This window comes from Barbus barbus (assembly GCF_936440315.1).
Source record: "Barbus barbus genome assembly, chromosome: 9".
Classification (NCBI taxonomy): Eukaryota; Metazoa; Chordata; class Actinopteri; order Cypriniformes; family Cyprinidae; genus Barbus; species Barbus barbus.
Window position 1 is genome coordinate 4,687,715 of NC_136737.1, and position 25,742 is coordinate 4,713,456.

General features: G+C 37.8%; 1 protein-coding gene across 1 annotated transcript; it reads right to left on the reverse strand.

Annotated features, from left to right (window-relative positions):
• Positions 1-8,695: 8,695 nt before the first annotated feature.
• Positions 8,696-19,199, reverse strand: LOC306874922 (CD48 antigen-like). Its single transcript, XM_079425254.1, has 7 exons — positions 19,137-19,199; positions 18,607-18,924; positions 18,103-18,402; positions 17,874-17,978; positions 17,684-17,754; positions 10,604-10,642; positions 8,696-9,623 (listed from the first exon to the last, which is right to left on the reverse strand). Exons 1-7 carry the CDS (start codon positions 19,183-19,185, stop codon positions 9,558-9,560), a joined length of 948 nt encoding a protein of 315 aa, XP_079281380.1. The 5' UTR covers positions 19,186-19,199; the 3' UTR covers positions 8,696-9,557.
• Positions 19,200-25,742: the final 6,543 nt, after the last annotated feature.

Sequence of the window (25,742 nt, forward strand, 5' to 3'; positions counted from 1 at the left end):
ATCAAACTTACTTATTAATAGCTTCTCCAATCTCATTTGCGTAAGAAGTTGTCGTGTTACGAATCTGCATTTTGGCAGATAATAGCCTATACTGCTTGCCTTGCTTGATATTTAGTGGGGGTTTTTTACAACATACAACAACTGCAGAGGAATCTCAACCTAACCAAATTAAAGTCAGATGAATATTCCGATGCTAGATGAGTCCAGACCTGGAAAATCTCATAAATGTGATCCGCAGGACGCTCCACTGTAGCAGCTCAGTGTTTTACATTTATGACAGGAAAAGGACCATTTACATCCAAATGTAATTTAATGCACACAGAACAAAACCTAGAAATAGATATCAGAAAATAAACAGCTTAATCGGCCATTTTCAGTAAGATTTAACATTTAACATGCAAATTTTGTGCCTGTCCAATAGACATTTGTTTTAAAGCAGTGGGTAATTCACTCGTTGGATTGCTTAAAGTCTACTTTGCGATTCTGTTGACAGACATGTTTATAGTGGATTATATTTGACGTGTTTATTGCTAGGGCATCAAAAATAGACAAAACAGCCTTTACAAGTGCACTGTATCTGGTTACATGGCAACCTCACACGCTTGCTGCTGTATATAAAATAAATACGAACAATGGTGTTTTACAGCAAGTTGTTTTTGTAAAGGAGAAGTCAAACTGTGAGTATCCTGGGTAGGAATGGAAAAAAACCACCTACAACCACATGCTATTCATAGACACACTACAGACACCTCATAAACAAACATCAACCACAAACGTCCAGCAGTAGACACATTCTCACGCACAAACTCCACTCAACAGATATGTCTGTACAGAATGAAGCAGGGTTCACTCTGACTACTTTTGATGAGTATTTTGCATCTATGTGTTGCACTTGGAGAATTACGCTTTGGGACTTTAAGGGGATAGTTCACCCACAAATGAATTTCCGCACAACCAATCTCTTCAAGCTTCAAAAACTTTATAAAGACATTGGGCTTTTATTCACATATAAACATTTATTAACATATATTCATCAAATATAAACCTGCATGCTTGATGTGCAAGAAGAAATTATGATAATTTCTGCACATCAAGCAAGTCTTTATTTTCCTTTGAAGCTACAAAATAGACTTTTAATGTATGGACAAAAAAAAAAAGGTAATAAAACATAAAAAATGACCTCTTTTTTTTTTTTTCTTTTTGAAGATGAATGAAAGTCTTGTGAGTTGCATGTGGTGATTCTCACCAAGATTCAACAACAGACTTACAGACGTTTCAGAGATCGCACAGCAAGATCTGGTACTTAGAAAAAGTTTGATCATCTTCTTATGGTGACAGATGCATACTCTACATGAGTCTCTTCTTCGAATTTCTGTTTAAAAAAAACAAACAAAAAAACATTATAGAAGTAGAAATGTGGCATTCATAAAATCTTTATCTTCCCCTATTGCTATGATCATATGAGGCAGATGAGATCCAATCCTCAGTGATTTTGCTTCAGATTGGACGTTGGACATCAAGTGGTGATGCAACATTAAAAAAAATGAAGGGGTACAATAGTTTGCCACTAGCACAATACTTTCAAAGGGACACTTTTGTACCTTCTTTGTGCCTAAAGAGTACATATTAGTACCCTAGAGTACCTTCATAGCATTAAACGGAAACTGCAATAGTATTTTTGTTCCAATTGTGGTGTATATATGAGTGTAAGCTTTTCAAAAAGAAAAAAAGGCAGAGCTGCATTTTATTTTGTCCATCAGGGATTGATTGGATGGTTGTGATTTGCTATTGATGGATCTCATGTGACTGACAGGGTTTTGTCTATTCCTCACACCAGTAAATGTCATCAGAGAAGAGATCTCACTAAAAAAATTGTCAGCTTTAATTTCTTGGTAAATTAAATGTAAAGTAAGTATTCTTATAGCAAGTACTCTTTTGGTACTATTGTGAGTGTAAAATGAACTGGACAGCCGTAATGGTCTGCAAAAATATAATCATGATGCAAGCTCAAGAGAAGAACTGACCATTTTTCAAAAGCATAAATAAGAGCAGAAGTGTGACCCTCTTTGAACAGACCTGTGAACCATTTCTTTGGTTGCAAAGTAGCATGTGAAGTTCTGACTTCAGTGGTTCACATGAAAAATTTCATGCGAGAATTTCTAGCCTGCAAGTTATGTGGTCTGTTATGTGGCATCTTGCTGCAAAGTGTCTTGCTGCACTTTTAATTTACTTTGGGGAAAAAAGTACCTATATACATATATAAATGTTATTCACATTGAAAGTCAATCTTATGGCTTTTACACATATGAACTGATTTAAAGACTAAATACAGATTAAATTGTCTTACCGAGTGTGTTTTTCTTTTTTTGAATGATGGATCAGTATAAGTGATCATTTCTTCACCCGTCTGAACTGTTCAAACGATAATCAATGCAATAGTTGCATTAAACAACAAGACTCAATCCTAACTATATCTGTTTCCTTATAACATATGTGTTAACAAGATTTTATGTATTAAAACACAAATAATTAAAAAAAATATATAACTGCATTATTTAATTTTACTGTAATTCTGTCTATTAATTGATTAACATATTTAGATTTTTATTTTTTCATATTACTTGCAGTAGGAAATACTTGCCTTTTCTGTCAAATTTTCTACATTTCTTCCAGATGCAGCACAGCACGACTGCAGCTACAATCAACAGAGCTCCAGCAGCAGAAACCAACACTATGTTAAATAAAGGTAGCTCCTCCTGATCTGTAATGAACAGAATGAGCCATTAGTGTGAGTGAATCTGTAAGCCTGATCTACAACAAACACTATGAAACATAAGCACTAACAGAGAAATCAGCTGAGCAAGTCAACGCTAATATCAGAACCAACATACCTGAACACGGCCAACAAAGCTCACAAATGTCCAGATGTCTCGTCTGGTTGCTGATGGGATTGTTGAGCACACAGCTGTAGGTGTTTTTATCCTGATATTCCACCTCCAGAGGTAGAGAGAGACTGATGCTGAGATCAGACACACTGATGCTGGACAATAAACTGTTTCCTTTGTACCAGGAGAGAGTCACATGACCCACATTCACCACTGAACACACCAATGAACAATTCTGCTGTGATGATGATGAAGATGAAGATGATGATGGTGAAAGAGTTTGTGAAGAATCTCTGGTAATGTTAGGACTGGGCAGATGAGCTGGAAACATAAATGAGCAAAAACATAAAAAGAAGTTAAGGTCAATCATCAGCATTGCTTGCATTATGGTGACAAAATGTTACAGTTGTTAATCAACTAAACAGGTTAATTAGTTAAGTTATGGTGAGGTACTTACAATGCAAGTCAATGGGGTCAATCTATAAATATTAAGATGTTAAACTAAAATGTGTAACGTTATGTCTAATTTTACAACTTAGTCGCCTGACAACAACACCATAACCCCCCAAACTATGATTTAAACAGCTTTGCAGCTCAAATAATTCACAAGTTTTAACAAGAGAACATTAATGTGTTTTATATTAAGTTATAAACTTCATATTTCTGCTTTTAAGTCCTTAAAAAAACTCATTGGCATCCATTGTAAGCTACTCGCCGTAACCTTGGTTCTTTTTTCTTTTCTTAATGAGACAAAATAATTTATGTGGTAAGCAACCTTATGCCACAAATTATGTCCATAATTATTTGAACCAAAACTATACCTTTAATAAAACTAGAATATGTGAACTCTCAACAAATTAGGTCTCAACTCACCATAGACAGAAATTGTATGACTGATTTGTTTTGAACTGTATTTTTTTGATGACAGTTCCACTCCACTTATCTGTACTTCATAATCTCCAGCGTGTTCAGTTGTGATGTCTGTGATGGTCAGAGATCCAGTTTGATTGTCCAGCTTCAGTCTGTCTCTGAATCTCCCATCAGGACCATCAAATGTGGAGAAGATTCTATATGTTCTGCTGATTTCAACTATCACAGATTTTTCAGCTCCAAATTTCCACAGTATGTTATTGTATTCAGGTATTTCAGTAAGTCCAGTGTTTAAAGTAACAGCATCTCCCTCCGTCACTGACACTGACTCACCAAACACACCTGATGAATAAACAGATTTTACACCGATTAATGTTCCTGTTGGTTTAGAAAGCCTGAAGCAGCTAAAACACCAAACAAAAAGAAAGTTGACATATTAACAGACAGATGTGTGTGAATCAATAAGTTTAATTCTGCTAGACATCTTTAGTATCTTCATATTTTTTATGTTTGACTTCTTGTAACAGGATCATTATTTTTTTCCAAAATGAAAATGAACGAAGCTGTAAAAATGCATTTGTAACTTACCAATGAGACAGCGCAAACAGAATAAAACAAGAATGTGAAACATTTTCTTCAGTAGTGCCGCAAACAAAAAATCTCCTTCAGTTGTTCAGCGACTCTGATCTAATGACACTACCTGCTGAATCCTTCCTCAACAGTTTGACCATCCTACTAGTTCACACGCACTCTGAACGCTTGTGTGTGTATATACAGTATATACATATAGTGTGTGTGTGTTTGTGTTTGTGTGAAAAACACAAATCTTTATTAAATAGACAATATTTTCATTTAATTGTATTTATTTTTTAAATTTGGAAATTTAAGTTTTACATTTTTTAACTTTGATAGTTTCTTAAAAGTAGTTTGTCAATTATGAAAAAGAGAGTGGAAAATTGACTTTGTCATCCTAAATGTAATGCTAAATCTGATTTTAAAATGATTTCATAATCATTACATTTTTGTAAACGCTAAAGAATATCTGCCATGTCTCATTGACGTCTTAAGTGTGACATCTCAACATCTGAGTCAAATTGAAACCTGCTTCGGTTTGATCTGTTGGGTAGACATGTAGCTCGTGCAAGAGAACGACCTTTTGTTTGATGTGTGTTTAGTTTGTAAGTGAAGGGCTTCTTCCTGTCCTCCTTTCATGAACCTCACGGTCTGACTTTCCTCCTACACAGAACAGCTTTACAGAAATAAAAACCACTCCTAAAACTGATCCTAAAAACTGTCAAATAAGAAAAGCTTCTGTTCATCAATGTATCATTAATTAATTTATTTATCATTTTTCAATAGATTCTTTTTTTAATGGTTGGTTACAATGCTGTAACAGATGTGATGGATTACACAGAAAATTCAAATGTTTCTGAAAAAGTGTGATCATGAGAAGTTTTGGTTTAATTTTTAAAGCAGGGCTGAACAATGTTTTTTTTTTTTTTTTTCATACACAACAGTAGCTATTTAGACTACGGGAGCATATTTTCTTAGCATTAGATGCTATTTACACTAAGTTCAATCAGCGATAGATTCTATTTACACTATGTAAAAGTAGTACTATTTTTTGCAAACAGTTGATCCAGCAATCCAGACGAGCTGAAGGCTCAATAGTGCCTCAGCAGTGCCACAGACTGATTGCTTCCATGCCATTCCTCACTGATGCTGAAGTTTGTGTTAAAGGAGCCCCGACCAAGTATTGAGTGCATAAATAAACATACTTCAAAGAACTTGAACTTTTCTGATTTGCAAATCCTTGTTTTGATTGATCTTAGGAAATATTCTAATAATTTGAGATACTGATTTTTGACTTGCATGAGCTGTAAGCTCTAATCATCAAAATTAAAACAAAAAACTTTTGAAGTGTTTTGCTTTACCGAATGTAAAAAAATATGAAAGTTTCACTTTTTGAAGTTACAAGAAAAATGAACTTTTTCAACATATTCTAATTTTCTGAGATGCACCTGTATGTTTTATAAACAGACCTTAAGCCCACACAATTTTTATATATTTACTTTAACCCCCAGGTGATGTCAATGGTATGACAGTTATGAACAGTGACGTCAATAATTGTCACAGGGAATAGCATCAGTGCTCATTTTGAGTACTGGAAATATGAATTTATGTCAGTTTGTCTGTGCTGCTGTTATCAAAGATATTAGCAAAATCAGTTGCTCTGCAATAACAATAAACAATCTTCTCTCGAGCTGCTCCAGATCCAGATCTGTCTCTGGTGGCTGTATTTGAAATATGGATTACAAACAGATGATTTAATGATGAAAATATAAGATTTATTGTTTGAAATTGATCTTTAAAACATGCAACAAAACATGTACAGTATGTAAAAACACAAATAACTCCCACATTTAAAAAAAAGTGTTTTATTAGATCCGCACATTTGAAATCAACCCAAAATCAACACTCCCTTTAGTGCTTCGCCCCCAAAATGCACAAATACACAATGTCTCTCTATTATAGCTGAAGCGAAGCAAAAACTAAGCGAAGATTATGAACGAAAGACAAGGAAGAACAGAACAAATTAATATACAGCACACAAGAGTGTAAACGAGCAAGAGTTGGTTGTTAGTCACCATACAGCACAACAGATCCAGACAAGCAATAGCACTCAAAACTGTCTGTTTACAATAGCAAACATTACAGATATACGGCAGCCTCATGTTCCACATGTTCTTAAGGATGCCCATATTCAGTGCTCTTCCTTTTGGTCTTCTAATGGACCTAATGGTCTTTAGTGTTTAAAGAAACAAAATTGGCATCCCTTCAGCCATGACACTAAACAATGACTCTTCTCCAACAGAGTTCCTTGTGTAAGCATAAGAAAAATAAATAGTATAATAAATACATAGTTAGTACACTAGATGGCGCTCTATTATAGTAAATGCAGTGTAGACAATTTATATTGAGGAGCTATTGGTCAATGCAAAATCCTTTCTTTACTTAGTTCAGATTAGCCTACACTCTTAATTTAGCTCTCAGATTGCAATTCAGTACATAATCATACAACAAGATTAATAAACAAAAGAGCATTTATTCCAAAATGATGTTGATGAATGTAAACTGTGTTTGGTGGGGTAGACTGACTTTTCTGGTGTTTCTGGATTTGGCTGTTCTGCCAGCTGATTGTCAACTGGAAGAGAGAACCATTTATATAAAAGGGTTAAGAATTAATAAGGTCAACAATATAGCAAAAATTAATATATATATATATATGTATATATGCCTAACCCTAAGTTTTGTTTACGTCATATGGATCGTTTTGCAATAACATTAATGAGCGTGAAGGAACGATGGTTCAAAACTGTTCATTGGGATTCTGTAACCAGAAAACCCCCACACAGGGTGTGTGAGTCTCTGGAGCTCTGCAGTAGAAACTCCCACATGCTGCTGTGTGTCTCTAGGCTGTCATGTATGCATCTCTCACTCTTAAGGTCTTTTCACACTGACCACGAACATTCGGTGCTAATGTTTGGCGCAATGACGGTTTTGAATCGAAACAATATGGGGCTGTTCTAGGTGTGATCATGCGTGGCGCAAAAAAGAGAGGGTTTTATTTCATCCTATGTGTCGATTTTTTTCCCTGTCGTTCTGTGATGAAACGGGCCATCCAATTAAATCTGAGCTTAGATCACATGCCCAGAGCAGCTGCTGTTGCACAAAAAGGCGAGAGTGGTGGCGCTGTTTCGAAAACAAACACCAAAGAAGAGTATTCTGAGAGAGAAGAAAGTGGATGCTGAGATCTGAACGAAAACAACGTATCCGCGTAGCACAGCTGACACAGAAGCGCATATGTTATTTACGTTCAGTGGATAATCTCCAAAATGGTGCCAGCATGACGCGCAGGAGACAAATTGTTGAATAAAGTTGCTGTTTTTCTTTTCTTTACGCACAAAAAGTAATCTCAATGTCACATGGATTATTTTACCGATGTCCTTGCTGTGTTTCTAGACATTGATCGTTGCTGTATACTGAAGGATCAGAGAGCTCTCAGATCTCATCAAAATATCTTAGTTTGTGCTCTGAAGATGAACAAAGGTCTTATGGATTCGGCACGACATTATAGGGTGAGTAATTAATGACAAAATTTTTGGGTGAACTATCCCTTTAAAACTCATTCAGTCATCAATCTCATTTTTTTCCAGTTCATTTTCTCAACTTGTAGTAATAGACATTTCCATGACAACAAGTGCTGGCAATTGTTGGTTTCTGACAAACCATAAACAAATAGAAACAATTAGTATAAACACATTAGCATAAATAGTTGAATAAATCAACTTGAACAAATCCGATAAAGATAAAAGAAAACTAAACATACTTCAGTATAAACAATCACATTATACTTAATCAAAGAAACAAGCAAAGGAACTTGCATATCAACAACACAACAATTCCACACAGGCCATGTTTAAATAGAGAGACAGCTTTCTCACAGACAAACACAGTAGCTATGTTTCCATTCAACTATTTTTATGCACATTTTGGAATTATTGCATAAACAACAACAACAGCGCTGGATGGAAACACCAAGATGCACCCTTTAAGGAGGGGAGGAGAGTCTTCAGTCTGGGAGTGTGTCAGCATAGATTTGACTGATTACAGTTACATTGCACTAGTGCCCCTTAAATCGAGGAGCCGAGGGTCTGTCCATATAAACTTCCCTCGTCCACTTCACAAAGTGGAATGCCCTTCAAAATGGCAGCAGGGATTCCCACGAGGAGAAGTGCTTAAGGAAGTTTGCGAATGCATGTCTAACAGTCGAGTGGAACGCAGCCCAAGACTGAGTTTAGGCACCCCTGGTTTAAACCTTTACGAAATGAATCAGCCTAAATTCATAACCTTAGTTCATGTGAATCAATTTCCTCACTCAGAATCAACAGTTTTATTCAGAACCACAGTGCGAGTCAGTTTAGTGAACAATAATTCAATGTAGCCTAAACAGTTCAGTTCAATAGTTCAACTAAGTATCAGTAAATGAATCATTCTCAGCAGATACAGAGTTCGGGTTGTCTCGCCATTACACATTTTCCATAGAGTTTCTCCAACAGTACAAAGACAGAAATAACAAAGGGGAAAACAGTCTTGCAAACACAAATAACTCAGGTGCACGTGTTTCAGTTAATCCATCAAATTAAACATTTCAACAGCTATACACCATAGTAGTATTCACTTGATTTTTATTTGCTGCAGCAAGTAATCACACACACACACACACACCTATACACAACGTGTTTTTAGCTGATGTTATTCATAACACACCAGATGGCGCCACTCAACACAATAAATAAAAATGATGCCAATATGAATCAAAACTGTCCTACTGACCTGCACCTGCAGGATTTTTAAAAGCTATTCTGTGTTTAATTGAGTTTGTTTTTATTATTACTGTTTGGCTTATATGATTGAATATGCAATATTCAATTTCATATTTATTTAACCAGGAGTAGACAGTGATAGAGGCAGAACACATTGAAGGGTGAGATCAATTTTATATTTCCATGGGTGATTAGCTAAAAAAATAACATTTACATGAGTTTCTTATGCTGTTATAACTACACAATTAAATTAAACCAGAGCAACAACATTTCATACATAATATGAAATTTATGAGAGAAAAAAAAAGAGAGATGAAATATTTAAATATGACAAGAACAAAACAGAGATAGACAAAAAGCATCCTGGCAGAGAATAAATGTGAACTAAAATGTGAGTCAGGGGTCCGTATGAGCTCTAAAGTATATTTGATAATTGCTGATTATTTATGCTGATATTTCCATAAATAGGCTCTTTTGATTTCTGTAAGGAAACACAAACTTAATCAGGAACTTGCTGATGAGACGGTTAAAAAAAACTGGAAAATAATATGAAGAATAACAGAATTTTGCTTTAAATTAACTCAGAATGAATATTAACTTGAGTTGAATAAATAATTGTATAAACACCACAAAAATAAGACTGCAGAGCCAATGGGTGGAGCTGGACTCGGTTACGTCCAGAGAAGGGGTGCTGGACGTCATTAGCTCTGCAGTGAGCACTACTTGCAAAATAGTGGTCCTAAAAGTTATTAAAAATGTAACACCATGTTCTAATTTAGTGTACAACAATATTGTAAATGAGCATGTATCCAAATATATTTGTTCATTTTTTTACCATTTTGCCCTTCAAAGGGTTTACCCTCCAGAGTGAGAGCTTTGACGGGTTGAAGGGTGTAGGGGACCAAACAACTGTTTCTTGAAGTGCCCTTCTGTGTCATCATCCCGTGCCCACACAGAGGCGGTAATAATCATGCAAAGAATCTGCGCAAAGAATCATGGGGGACCATCAGTTGAAATCCTTCATTCCGAAGGGCCCTTTGAAGTGGCTAGTTTTGAGCACTTCAGTTTGGAACGACACTTCAATATGGTGGCCATGACTGTTTTCACTCCGAAGTGCCCTTCGGAGAGAGATTATATCCCGTTTGGAACACACCGATGGTTGTTTGGTCCCCTACACTCTTCAACCCTTCACAGCTCTCACTCCGGAGGGTAAACCCTTTGAAGGGATTAGGGCATAAGGATGAGCCCTTCCGAATGGAACGCAGGGCCCTTATCTTGCAATATTAAGCTAGAGTGTGTACGTGGGTACAACCAATCATTCACATCTGAACACAGCTTAGACACTAAAAGCTCGGTGGTAAATAAAAAACAGAAGAGTGTCTAAAACTACAATTTCTCATTTAGTCTAAAACAGAAGTGTACTATTTTAACCCACTTACTTTTTTTTGGGAGATTACTTACTTTTTTCCGGGAAACACAAAGGGTGGTGCAACACCGAAACTAAAAAGGGAGAAGATGCTATGAATGTTAATGGTGAATGAGGCTTACTGTGAGTACTTTGAGCAAATTAAGATAATAAATAATAATTTCATTATCAATAGTAATTGAATCAATAATAATAGTGTTTTATTATTATTGAGGAAAAATACAACACTTTACTGCCTGATAATAAATCTAGCTTTATGCTAATTAATTTAAGAAAATAATTTATGTTAATATTTACAGATGCAAACAGTGGTGTAAATAGCATAAAAACATGCTTTTTTCAAACCGGTCCCTACTGAAGGTAATATGATCAAGCCTGACCACCCACATCTGTTCACTGTCTGTCATATTCAGTGTTGGGCACGTTCTCACAAATAGTAACTAAGTTTGTAACTTACATCCTTATAAAAGTAACTAATTACCAGGGAAAGCAATCTAGTGTTTAAAAAAAAAAAAAAAAAAAAAAAAATATATATATATATATATATATATATATATATATATATATATGTGTTAAATGAATGAAATGGACAATAAACATAATAAATTATTATTATAAAACATTGTACACTAATCTACACTATTTTAATGTTTCTGTGGGACAATGTGAGAGACACCTATCAAAATCAATAGATTATTGTATTATCTGATTATATATACTGTATATGTGCTGTCAAACGAGTAATCACATCCAAAATAAAAGTTTTTGTTTACATAATATATGTGTGTGCGCTGTGTATATTTATTATGTATATATACATGCACACACATGCATGTATATATTTCAGAAAAATATGTTATTTTTATATATTATAGAACTTTAGTAATTAGAATAACCATGTATGCATGCATATTTGTCATATTGACTGAACTTAGAACTGGTGGTGGTGCTTAAGATATTATTTGTCAATTATTGATTCTTTAAAAAAAGGGGGAAAAAAATGAAAATAATACTGATAAGATAACGTCTCGGTTACGTATGTAACCCTCGTTCCCTGAAGGAGGGAACGGAGACGTCACGTCGGTGACCGACGAATTGGGATCTCGCTTAGAGAGACCAATCCACTACGAGTGTATCTAAACGAGCCAATGCACATTGGCATGCGATTGTTGCATCCAGCTACCGCTGATCACAGCTTGAGTATAAGTAGGCAGCAGGTGCAGCGCATATTCAGGTTTTCGCTGAGGAGCCGAGCCGGTGACCCGGCCGCTCAGCAGTGGTACAGCAGCTGTGGCGATGGGACGTGACGTCTCCGTTCCCTCCTTCAGGGAACGAGGGTTACATACGTAACCGAGACGTACCCTATCAGTCGGTCACTCCGAGTCACATCGGTGACTGACGAATTGGGATCCCTACCAAAGGGCCACGGATACTGCCCCTTCCAGTGTCCTGTGGAAGCCTCCTGTGCCCCTATTTTTTGGCGCAGGTCAGGGCTTAGCACAGAAGACCAGTTACTGTTGCTATGGCTCTACCCACTCAGTAATACTGGATAACACTGCGAAAACGTACTCGTTCCACTTGGAACCGGACGCTGCGGAAGCCCACCCTTCCCGAAGGAGGTTCAGAAGCACTTACGCATATGAACAACCGTTTAGGTGCATATTGAAGATTAGAGGAGATTGTAGCCTTTTGGACAATGGCAGAACATCTGCCGGGGAAACACGGGCTCTAAGGCTATACCGTGGACTTCACACATATGGGATCCAATTAGGTCTCACATATGGAACCCAGCCCTCTACCAGGCTCCCAGAAACCGTACAAGTGGTACCAGCGAAACCACCGACGTACTCCGGGTACCGGGGTGGGGCCCTGAGAACCAGTGCGAGCCACCCAAGAAACCAATCGTCCAACCTCGCGGGTTTGGGACGTGGTGGAGGTTTACACTCGAGCCTGACCCTCTCAGCGGCCTGGGCAAGCATAGCCACCATTTCCGGATCCGAATCCGGCATCACCGGCCGCCCAGAAGTTGGCAGCGGTGCTGAATCATCACCTCCAGAAAGGTCTGACTCACCCTCCGATGCAGCGATCGACATCCGATCGTCAGGCGGAGCACCAAAGGATACAATTGGTACCCCATGAGAGGGTCCAGCCTGTTCCCTCGGCAGCGGTGGAAGGAGGAGCCCTCGGAGGTTGGTTCCTCAGAGGGGAATTCCTCACCGTCACCGTAAGACCACTCCGGCTACTGTCAGAAGTAGCGCTCCCCCGGCTGCCACACGGGCACCCCGCCCCTTTGCAGGAAATGGAGTCTGGTCCGCTCCGCAGTGGTCATTTTCTCGCAATGAGAGCATGACTCGTCCATGAAAGCCACCTCAGCGTGATTAACGCCCAGACACGAGAGGCAGCGATCGTGACCATCACCCGGCGCCAGGCAACGACCGCACCCAGAAACGCACGGCTGGAAGGGCATCTTTAAAAAGACATGTCTTTAAAAAGACGTTCCACCCGTGAATACTCTTTTAGAAAAATTACTCTTTTAATCCAGGGGAGATGGCTTGCAACACAATCAGGGGGTAGTGCAATCCGATGTGTGCAATCCACTCGAAAGGAAGGAACCACCGCCTCTGAAGCGCCGTGACACCAGCACAAGAGACCTCCGGAGAGCGTGCTAGACTGTCAGACACCGTAGTCGATAGGCTTTGTCAGGAGCAGAACGATGAACCGCTCGGCTCCGAAGCGAAAAGCTGAATATGCGCTGCACCTGCTGCCTACTTAGTTGATCTAAGCCAATCTATTCTACGCTTGTGTTTATATGAGGCGCGTCGAGCACGTTTCTGAAGCAGCTCTCCGCACTGCTTTTGTAAAGATACATACACACACCTCCTTCGATTAAATATAGCCAAAATCTGTTAAAATCCCATTTCGAAAGGAAAAAATTAAGATTTTGTTGCATAACATCTGTTAATGGAAACGCGGTCATTTCGCAATACTTTTTTATCGACATTTATAAAATATCACCAAAGTTTTGCGCAAATCTGTAATGGAAACGCGCCTAGAGTTGTGCGACACTCAATCGCCGTTTACGGATCCCATAGGAATGAATGATAAGGGCAGTAAACTGGATCCCATCTGTCGCAGAAAGTCAGTGGCTTCTCTTATAAAACGGCATTTCGTTTTGGTGTAACTCTAAAAATAGTTCAATCCAAAAGTATTATTTAGTGTAAAACATGTTGAGGATTAGCCGATAGGCTGTCGATTCATTAAATGATGAGCTGTTTCCTCTAAAAAGCTGTTTAATCAGCGTAGTGAAGCCTCTCCTCCATTTAAATCCATTAAAAAAAAACGGCCTCTGGTCTCCTTTCCCACGTACTGCCAGACCGAAAGCATTAGCTTTAGCCGTTAAGCTTTTTTGGCTAATGGTTTCAGGCTTGCCTTCAATTGGCTTTGATAATAGGTGAGTGCCGGCCAATGAGATTGGCCCTGTCCCAAATGGAACACTTCATGTGCACTTGCGGTCTTACGGACTTACAATGGCCACCGTGTGCACGTGTCCGTTAAGTCCATGAGACGTAGCCTGTCCCATTCGTCATTTTAGCGTTTGCTCGCGAGTGCCCCCTTTGCGGCCGTTATGCGCCCTAGATCTGCACTTCTGCTGAACCCGCACTGGTGCGAGCTCCGCAGCAGACTTCTACCCAACAGTGAATGCGGCATTGCGTCACGGAAGTGCGGACTCAGAGGAAGACCGTAAAGGTTTAGGGTGCCATTTGGGACAGGGCCATTGTCATTTGCACATTAGTTCCAACCAGAGATGGGCATAAATACATCAAAATGTATTTCAAATAAAAATATAAAGTACTGTGTGGATTTTTTATTTTGAAAATACACAAAATACATACTTTATCACTCTGATGTGTCAATAACCCCTGCCCACTAAAAGCTCCACAAATATATTTGCATACCATGCCAATATATAAATGATATACAGAAAGTTCAATCGATTTAGGCTACACTTTATATCATTGCCAACATATTGGGGGAAGTGAAGTGGCCTAATGGTTAGAGAGTCAGACTCGTAATCCAAAGGTTGTGGGTTCGAGTCTCGGGCCGGCAGGAATTATAGGTGGGGGCAGTGAGTGCTCTCTCTCCACCCTCAATACCATGGCTGAGGTGCAAGGCAACGAACCCCCAACTGCTCCCTGGGTATTATCATAAATGGCTGCCCACTGCTCCGGGTGTGTGTTCACGGTGTGTGTGTGCACTGCTGTGTGTGTGCACTTTGGATGGGTTAAATGCAGAGCACGAATTCCGAGTATAGCTGTATGTCACTTTCATGTTGTCATATCGCTATAGCAAGCAGTGATTCTTAACGTTTAATGAACACATTTGACTAACTAGTTGATAAAACCAAAATCAACAAAACAAACAAAAAAATACTACTATAATGGTTATACCCAAGTTTCTGAGTTGTGCAGGCCATAAACTTTAAACATGGTGGAGGCACAGATATGCTTTTTTCCCAACAAAAGCAAGATCACCTTGTTTTAATGTTAAAGTCATGCACATAGTAGTGCAATAACCATTTCAAGCATTCTGTATGATTTATACACAGCAAAACAGCATGTATTTGCCTGAAAATCCAGAATCGTCAACAAGCTAGCTATAAAGATAGCGCAGTGAATGTTTATATAGTTGTCAACGAATGGGATGCTACATTTTATTCAAAATTAAATATCTTAAATATCTACAATTTTGGCTTCAATAAGATTTTCCCAGAAAACCTGGCATCCTCCAAGATTCCTATTCAGTCCAACAGCAAAGCACTTGAATGCGACATGCTTGTAACCAGGCCTTCTGAAATTGGAAGTAGGAAATTTTGATAGCACACGAAGGCAGTATTATTCCTTATTTCCTTACAGGAATCCAGAAAATGTCATTACCCAATTGTAGATGGAGTCATACAGCTGCAAATCAGCAGTCTAATAAAGTGTTGATTGGCAAAATGTATTTTATGTATTTTGAAAATACAAAAATACTAAGATTAAATGTATTTAAATACAAACTATATTAGATTTTTTTTCAAAGGTATTAAATGCAAAATACAAAATAGTATTTTGTATTTCGAATACGTATTTTAAATACATGCATTTGAAATACTGCCCATCCCTGGTTTGACAGGAAAATACAACAAACAATATAATTTACATGTAGTGCGTCAGTTCCGCATGTTATGTAAGACTCTCTTACTCTGTATCTTTCTGTGTGTGTGTGTGTGTGTGTGTGTGCATGTTTATGTGGTTTATGAGGACACAAATTTGTATAATGACATGGGTATGACAGAGGTATTACAATATGAAGGGGGTTTATGAGGACACTGCCTATGTCCCCGTAATTCAAAAGGCTTAAAAAACATACTAAATTGTGTTTTCTTGAAAATCTAAAAATGGACAAAGTCTCCTGTGAGGGCTACGTTTAGGTGTAGGGTTGGTGTAGGGCAATAGCACTAGGGATGTAACGGTATGAAAATTTATCATCACGATTATAGTGACCAAAATTATCACGGTTATCAGTACTATCACGGTATTGTTAAAATGTGCTGGAGATATTCAAAAAGTACCGAAACATAAATCACTTCAAGTTTTATACTTAAAAATCAACAAACAGCAAATAAAATGACTTTTTGTTTGCATAATCACTAAAACAATAACATTACCAATGAGGTCTGGATTTTAAATGACAACTTGACTGACACCAGTTTAATAGCATGTTTAAATAAATAATGTAAATGTTCAAATAAAGCTTTGAAAAAGTTTCATATAAAGGTGAACCTCACATTTCAGCCTTTAAAGAAAAGAGTTAAGTCAAAATGATAATTGATTAATAAGGGGAAGTAGAGTGGGGGAGTGGTGTGTGGCCAAGTATGGTGACCCATACTCTGAATTTGTTCTCTGCATTTAACCCATCCAAGTGCACACACAGTAGTGAACATACACCCGGAGCAGTGGGCAGCCAATGCTGCAGTGCCCGGGGAGCAGTTGGGGGTTCGGTGCCTTGCTCAAGGGTCGTGGTATTGAGGGTGGAGAGAGAGTTTTGATGATTCACTCCCCCACCTACAATCCCTGCCGGACCTGAGACTCGGACCCACAACCTTCCGGTTACAAGTCCAACTCTCTATCCACTTATCTGCTCCATAAATAATTCTATATAGCTTATCTGAATTGTTTAAATGTGTAGAATCCACATAAGCTTGTTTTTCATCAACCGGTCAAAATTTAAAATTTTAAAAACACTTCCTTTAGGTATTACATGGAGCTAAAATGAAAACAAAATGCCATCGAATCGTTTCTGAAGACAGTCAGATCCTTCAGAGGTACATTCATATAATTAATCCACTGATATATTCATTTGTATAATTCCCTCAGCACTCTTTTAAAACCTCCCAGCTTTTCCGCCCTGTTTTCACTCAGAATGAAACTCTGCTGCCGTGCGCACGTGACACTGTTACACTCTGCTTTATGCTGGACAGTATTTATTTATCATGAGTTGTTCAGATCGCGGTAATCGAATACGGTTTTAATGATAATTAAAATATGAAACGGTAATACTAACCGTGGGGAATTTTATCATGATTTATCGTCAAACCGGTAATCGTTACATCCCTAAATAGCACACACAGTTTGTTCAGTATAAAAACCATTACGCCTATGGAGAGTCCCCATAAACCACAAAAACCAACATGTGTGTGCGTGCGTGCGTGCGTGTGTGTGTGTGCGTATGTGTGTGTGTGAGACACAGTGACGGCGAGTCATGCACCTTCACACTAGAGTTTATGGTACATCAAATACGGGTACACTGCGCATCAATTCAGATGAACTGAAAATTTTAATTATAATAATATTATAATAAATTATAGAAGCACCACATTTTATTATCAGTAACGGTTGTTGTAACGGGGGAAACAATAATTCGTTTGATTACTCGTTACTGAAAAAATAACGCCATTAGCAATGCCGTTTATTTATAATGCCGTTATTCCCATCACTGGTACACACAAAACTTCAATCATCAAGCTTTAATCAGACTACAACATCATCTTGCAACACAGTCATGAATGATCTTACCGTTTTTCGCGGTTTTGGTTTAGTCATTGTATAATCATTTTCGTATATCTCATGGATCTCATGGATCACGACTGCATTAACAGAAATCACAGTCATGTTAAAACAACAACGCTTTCAATCTTATATTTAAATGTATGCCTTAAAAGCAATAAATATTTCAACATAGGCATTAATTGCTTGCTTTTCTGACCTCTTTTTCTGTGTTTCCAGCAGCACCTCACAACTGCAGCTACAATCAACAGAGATCCAGCAGCAACAGAAATCAGCACAATGTACAATAAAGGTAGGCCCTGATCTGTAATGAACAAAATGAGCCATTAGTTTGACTGAATCTGTCCGTATGATCTACAACAAACACTATCAAACAACAGCACTCTATAACTGAGAGTAAATCAATGTTAATATCAGCGCTGCTGTACCTGCACATGTGTGACAGAGTTGACTGATGTCCAGATGTTGAGTCTGGTTTCTGATGGGATTGTTGAGCACACAGCTGTAGGTGTTATTATCCTGATATTCCACCTCCAGAGGTAGAGAGAGACTGATGCTGAGATCAGACACACTGATGCTGGACAATAAACTGTTTCCTTTGTACCAGGAGAGAGTCACATGACTCACATTCACCACTGAACACAACAATGAACAATTCTGCTGTGATGATGATGATGATGAAGAACATTGTGAAGAGTTCCTGCTGATGACAGGAACAGGAAGACGAGCTGAAAACATGAGAGAATAAAGGTAAATCTAGTTAACAATCTTATTTTTGGTGTAGTCATTGAGTGTTTCTGTCATTTCAAACTACAAAATGATGAAACACTTCAATAGTTATTATAGGAATATTCTGGTTCCAGGAAAAGCTACCACTTAAACTCAACTGACAGTATTTGCAGCATTGAAGGTCACAAATGATCTCTACTCACCATAAACAGAAACATTGAATGTTTTTGATGACAGTTTCACTCCAGTAATCTCTACTTTATAGACTCCAGCATGTTCAGTTGTGATGTCTGTGATGGTCAGAGATCCAGTTTGTTTGTCCAGCTTCAGTCTGTCTTTGAATCTCCCATCAGGACCATCAAATGTGGAGAAGATTTGCTGTGGTTTTTTAATTTTAGCTATAACAGACTTTTCAGCTCCGTATTTCCACAGTATATCGTCAGCTTGTTGTACTTCAGTAACATCAGTTTTTAAAGTAACTGCATCTCCCTCCGTCACTGACACAGACTCACCAAACACACCTGATGAACAATCAGATTTCACACAGATTAAAGCCTCTGGTGGTTTACAAAGCCTAAAATCAGCTATAATTTGTAACTAAATGTGTAAAGGTTTCAAGGTTGCAAACATTGAAACTGAAGTTACATTCACTACATCAATTTCCATTCATTTCCATGCCATCTGCAAAGAATGTTACGGATATTAAGCCAAAAAACATATATTTATAACTTACCAATCAAATGCCAGCAACACAAACAGAACAAAACAAACACGTGAAACATTTTCTTCAGTTGTGAAAAGTAAAACACTTTGGCTGTTCAACGTCTGTGTGAATCCTCCTTCAAAAGCTCTTGACCCTCCTACAGTGGGTGGAAGCTATTTGCGAATGATATATGGTGATAAATAAATGCTTGACTGGCTCTTTTTAAGACCTTATGATAGTAAACATTGTTTGTTCCATCATTTAACACTGAACATGTTCAAAAGAAGATATTTTAAAGAATTTGGTAACCAAACAGTTGCTGGTAGCCATTGACTTTCACATTATTTATTTCTTACAATGGGGAACAACAACTATTGGGTTTCTATCTTTCTTCAAATTATATTTTGTGCGTGTGTGTGTGTGTGTGTGTGTGTGTGTGTTTATAAGAAGTTCATGCAGGTTTGGAACAACATGAGGGTAAGTAAATTATGACCTTTTTTTTTTCTTTTCATTTTTTGGGTGAGCTATCCCTTTAATACAATCTGCCATTTCATATTTTGGGACTAGCAGCTCATCGTCTGAGTCAGACTGAAACCTGTGGTCAGTTTTCTTTGGAAATGTGGTTTAATCTGTTGTATGGTTGCACGTATGTTTGGTTTGTAGGTTTGTAAATCTCACAGTTGACCGCCTCATAAAACAGCTTTAGGGTTATATACAATACTGAATCCATCATAAATAGTCAAATCAGAGACACAGGTCTAGTTTGACTGTTTTTGATGAATTGAGTATTTTATTCTACTGTAACTAACAATCTAGACGTACCTATCACAGACTGACAGCTAAAAAAAATACGTAGTAATACACCAGATGTTTTCTTGGCTGCTGTAAGCAATTAATGACAAAAATAATGTGGGTCAGTGTATTCAAATCCAACAGCAGCATACATTAATAAGTTGAAATAAAAACATAAATGCTTAGAATGACACTGAATAAATAACTTGATATGCACACAAATGCTTGGTCCAAACAGAGCTGGCTGTTATTTCCTCTTCTGAAGCATTGGTGTCAATTTTAAATGACGTGCTTCCTTTCTATTTTAGATCATATCTTCCTGTTTTTAGTCTTTACTGCTGCAGTTGGTATGTCAGATACCGGAACAAGTAGGTGAACAGAATGTTTATATAGTTTATTTTTATATGTATATAGTTTAGTTATCTCTATCTCTCTCTCTCAATTCAGTTCAATTCAAATGAGCTTTATTGGCATGACTGTGTGACATATCACAATGTTGCCAAAGCAATAAGTATATTATACAAACATACAGATTAATAAAAAAGGGGGAAAATAAACACATATACAGGTCCAATTTATCACAATGAAAAGAGAAGGGAAAAAAGAAATAACAGATTAAAGAATACAGAGAGTTATTGTAAATGGTAAAGCGGGTTCAGCCTTTGTCCCTCATTTGATGGCAGGAGTACACATACTGCGCGGCCAGGTGGATGCACTTTTCCTTCTCTCCCAATATATATGAGAGTTTCTCTGTGTTGCTCGTTTGCTGGAGTTCAGGTGACACTAGCACTATTTGTTTGAAATAGGCATCTCTGATGTGTTTATATTTGCTCGTCCTCCATGAGTCCGCCTGTGCAGTGGGAACACAGTCGGAGCTCCCTGGCTCTCCAGCTCTGCTTGTGTCGGCCCGTCTCTACACACAGACTGTGCTCACTCAGACGATACTTCGTCAGCAGCTTTCTCTGAACATAAGTCTTTAATACTGCTCAGGTATGGCGCTAATTTAATATCAGCTTTTATACTGTGGAAGTAAGTTAATTGTCTTTTTGTTGCCAATCATTAATGTATTCTTCCTGGGTTATTTTTTCAGTTTCTTTAACTTTTGAATGTTTAATTGTGGAATTGAGTTGATGTTTTTCCACTAAGTAGTGTAAGGGGTCACTCTCTGGGTGTTTTTGCCGATAAGTGATGGTAGCTATCTGTCGGCGTGCCTGAAAGATGGAAGCAGGACTTTGCTGCTCTCTTCTGGATTTCAGAGAGCAGAGGGAATCTGCCCTGCAGCCCAGATTTGGGGCGTTTCTGTGAATTCCCAAGATGTTTTTGCAGAACGCAAGGTGGGATATTTCAACAGGGTTTTTGTCCCATGTTTCATAGTTTAGTTTAAATTTGGGGCCCCATATTTCACAGCCATAGAGAAGAATGCACTGTTCCTGGCTGGTGGAATGATCTACCCACAGAATCCAGAACGCTTTTCAATTTTCAATCAACAGCTGAAAACTCATCTCTTTTGTCACCATCTGACTTCATCCTAAAACAAACAAACAAAAATACCTTTGCTTCTCTTTACTTAATCTCCAGTCTATCTTGTACTTTTTGCACAATGCCTGAAACTTGGTATTATGAGCACTTCCTGTATCTATTTGCCTCTTTAAAGGGATCCCTGGGTATTAGGACTTGTATGGCTTAATATAACGTAAATGATGTCTCTTACTGAAATATGTTGTAGAAAACCCATGAATGGTTTATGTTATTTAAAAAAATCACATTGTTTTGAAGGAGTGGATAGCAGATCTACAATGGCCCTCGTAATAATGTTAATTATAATATTTATTGAATAATTATTTATCAAAGTTACATTTATGCACGTTAGAAAATAAGTTGAATATGGCTTTAGTCTGCCTTTTTACTCTCTAAGAAGCTGCTCTCGTGTGTGTGTGTTTGTGTGTGTGTGGTTAACCATATTTGATAAGATTCAGGGCAGAGCCTGGCAACCTTGAAGTACAGATAAGTGTTCTCTGCGTATGTGTGTGATTGTCTATCTTTGCAGCTAGATGCAGAGAGAGAGATCTAGGAGGAAATCGTCATTTGCCGTCCCCCTGATGTCCAGGATAACAGATATACGTCTCTGGAGAGACCTATTGCGTCTGACCTCTGATCACTTGTCACCAAAATAATCACTAGAAGAGTTTTATGTCAATGCGTGGAGATTTTCTAAGTTTATCTACCAACCAGAATCTTGCATATCAATGTATTAATTAGTGACCTCTGTTAGAGTATAACTATTGGTGTCTAGAACATGTACGCAGAGCGGCCTACGAACTCCATCGAGAGTGTTGAAGCTGACTTCTGCTATGAAACTGCAAACTATTTTCTTCAGTAAATTGATTGCATCTCTGATGATGACGTAAAATGGTGAGCTAGTGGCGCTGCCTGTTGCTATTTTTACCACAGCACAACTCGGAAAATAAAACTCTGGTATGATGACTACAGCTACTGAAAGAGCTTACAGGTGGAGATGGATATAATCATAGTCTTAAACCAAATGCCGTACTATAGATTTTTCCCCACAAGAAGTCGAAACACCCCCGGATATCAAGTGAAATCTGCACTGAGAAACTCCTCCAGTGGCTGTGGCGTTAATGATGTGCATCGGTATGCTTACATCCAAACAGGATGGCATCTAGCGTCTCTTCTCTTCGCTGTTTGTAACCTCTTTCAGTTGCTGTGGCCTACTCAAATCCACAAAACATCAGGGATAAAGTGGAGAGAACAAAGAAGCGGGTCTTTAGGAAGTTTTATTCGTCCACAAGCATCTTCAGGCAGCTCACTGAGTGCAAGGTTTGACGCAGAATGTCCTGTGCACATAAAATGCCCCCACCCCCATGGGTTTTCTACTACATATTTCAGTAAGAGTCACCATTTACGTTATATTAAACTATACATGTCTTAATAACCAGGGATCCCTTTAAGATGAATCACTTGCCACAGCCATATCACCCTGCAGCCCAAGACCGGTTGCCCACTGAAGCTAAGCAGGGTTGAGCCTGGTCAGTACCTGGATGGGAGACCTCCGGTGAAAACTGGGTTGCTGTTGGAAGAGGTGTTAGTGAGGCCAGCAGGGGGTGCTCACCCTGTGGTCTGTGTGGGTCCTAACGCCCCGGTATAGTGACGGGGACACTATACTGTCAAAAAAAAAAAATAAAAAGCACCATCTTTCGGATGAGATGTTAAACCGAGGTCCTGACTCTCTGTGGTCATTAAAAATCCCATGGCACTTCTCGTAAAGAGTAGGGGTGTAACCCCGGTGTCCTGGCCAAATTCCCTCTACTGGCCCTTGTCTATCATGGCCTCCTAATAATCCCCATACACTTGATTGGCTCTATCACTCTCTCTCCTCTGCACCTGTAGCTGGTGTGTGGTGAGCGCACTGGCACCGTTGTCCTGTGGCTGCCGTCGCATCATCCAAGTGGATGCTGCACACTGGTGGTGGTTGAGGAGAGACCCCCCCCCCCCCCCCCCACTTGATTGTAAAGCGCTTTGGGTGTACAACAATACACAATAAAGCGCTATATAAATGCATCATTCATTCATTCACTTGATGTATTCCCCAATTGTAAATCTCTGGATAAAAGCGTCAGGTAAATGAATAAATGTAAATGTCTTTAATGTTTTGGGAAAGATCGCTGTAGCACCTCAATTCAACCAGCACGTGAACCGATCATCTCTTCCTCTTTCCTAGTTATACCATGAAATAAACATGAATTAGCATCAGAAGGTATCTTGTTTCAACTGCAGAAAGACGGCAATGCACACAATTTTTAAAGTTCAGGTCCACCTATTTTAATCTACTCTCCTCTCTTGTTTGTTTGTCAGACAAAAATGGCAGATTCCGCATTATGATTGACCGTTTCGCAAAGAGCTTGACTGACAGGCGATCTGAATCCGGCATCTTGCCTGACAAACAAATCAGACAGGAGAGTAGCTTACCTTGGACTTAAACTTGAGAAATGTTGTGTATTGATGTCTTTCCGTGGTTTAAATAAAATACGTTCTGATGTTCATTCGTGTTTATTTCATGATCGTTTGGAGTCTGTCCCAACGCATTAAAGAGCCACAAAACAATATTTATTGTTCAAATGTCTTAAAATATGACAAAATTTGAAAGCTGAGACCTTGTTTCATACCAGAAGTAACCTGCTCTGTCTTGAAGTTGCCCAAATCACACAGAACCGTGCAAAATGTCAAAACGAGATGTTGTCGGGCTGCGTCCGAAACCGCATACTCTCCGAGTAGGCACTTAATTAGTTACTTACTTAATGAGTGTTAAAAGGGTACCCTACAGCCTGAATGCGTTAAGTATGAAAGCGATTTGGGTAACATCCGCCATGTTTACGTTATCATGTGACCTACGACGTTATTACAAGTGCAACCACTTACAAGATATGAGCGACAGGTTTATTTAATCCATCCGTAGTATCTTGATATTGATTAAACTTGCCCATTTTGTGGTCTTTTTGAAGAAACAGCTGCATATTTATTTTGAGATTGTAGTATAGCCAGTAAATTTTGGGTTCTTATATTTTTAAACCCACTAATGCGATCCACAGTTTTATCCTTAACCTCTTAAGATACGAGAAACACGTTTTAGGATTTTTTTTTTTCATGTCTTTAAATTGTTTAGCGCATTTAGAATAATGCAATATATATATATATATATATATATATATATATATATATAATGATATTTCATTCATAAGTTATGTTATGGCCTCATTAGAGGACATCAGAACTCAATTTCTTAAAAAAAAATAAAAAGACATGAATGAGCCTGCATAGGCAAAACAATAGATTTTTTTAAATCACCAATACATTTTTAGTTTAAGATTTATTTATTTATTTTTTGCCAAACTTTGTATAAAGATGTTTCTCATCTATGTTATAACAGAATGATTCGATATACCTTTTTTCTTTCTGCAAAATGTGTGTTAAATGGCCATAAATGGGTTTTCTCATTATATACAATGTATCTATAAACTAAATCTAATTTGCATATTAATGTGTTTTTGTGGCAACATGTATTGAAAAAAAGAAGTGTAATAATGGGAGTAATAATTGACCAGATTTTCATAATAATATATAATATTTAATAGAATATTATAATATAATTTATTTCCCTATGTAACCGGGTTAAAAATGTTACTTTAAATGTTATAACTTTCACTAAAATGACTGTTTTGGTTGATTTATTAATTGTTTGGAGACCTCTTGTGGCGATATTAAGTAATTAGTGGGTCAATTGCACTTTCATCTGTTAAACCACACCCCCACCCCCAGCAGAGAAGTGCTGACAGGTGGTAGGCAAAATGAGTTTTCTTTGTAACTTGACACTTGTTAATTTCACAAATAATATTAAGATAAACGGTATTAGATAAGATGCTAAGTGATTGTATTTGATGAACTTTGTGGAGTTTAGATTCAATTATTTATTCTATTACGAAAACCCAAAATCATTATCTCTTGAATATGTTTTTAATTTCTCTATTTTATGTGCAAATTGTTTCATCCACAAGTAAAAGTGGCTTAAATCTCCTTTAGTTTTCTTATTTTTCTTGTTGAATTTAACTCTTGTTTCATCCCTCAGTTTTCTAATAAAAAAAGCAAAAAAAAATCATGATGAATTATTATATTGAACAACTGTGCTTTCTTCTGTCTATATAATCTCATACTATGATGAACACATGATATTCATGTTTGCTGTTTTATGCCATAAGATTGCTCATTGTTAGATGTATAGACAGGCCCTAACATAGAGCCGTGTGTGGTCTCCCCAGCCTGGGGAGATGA

Excerpts from the sequence above, each read along its gene's own strand:
- LOC306874922 (XM_079425254.1), bottom strand. The coding sequence starts at position 19,185 with ATGTTTCACGTGTTTGTTTTGTTCTGTTTGTGTTGCTGGCATTTGATT. Across the intron at positions 17,979-18,102 it reads ACTCTGTCACACATGTGCAG|ATCAGGGCCTACCTTTATTG; the intron begins GTACAGCAGCGC and ends TGTTCATTACAG. Across the intron at positions 17,755-17,873 it reads CTGGAAACACAGAAAAAGAG|TCGTGATCCATGAGATCCAT; the intron begins GTCAGAAAAGCA and ends CTGTTAATGCAG.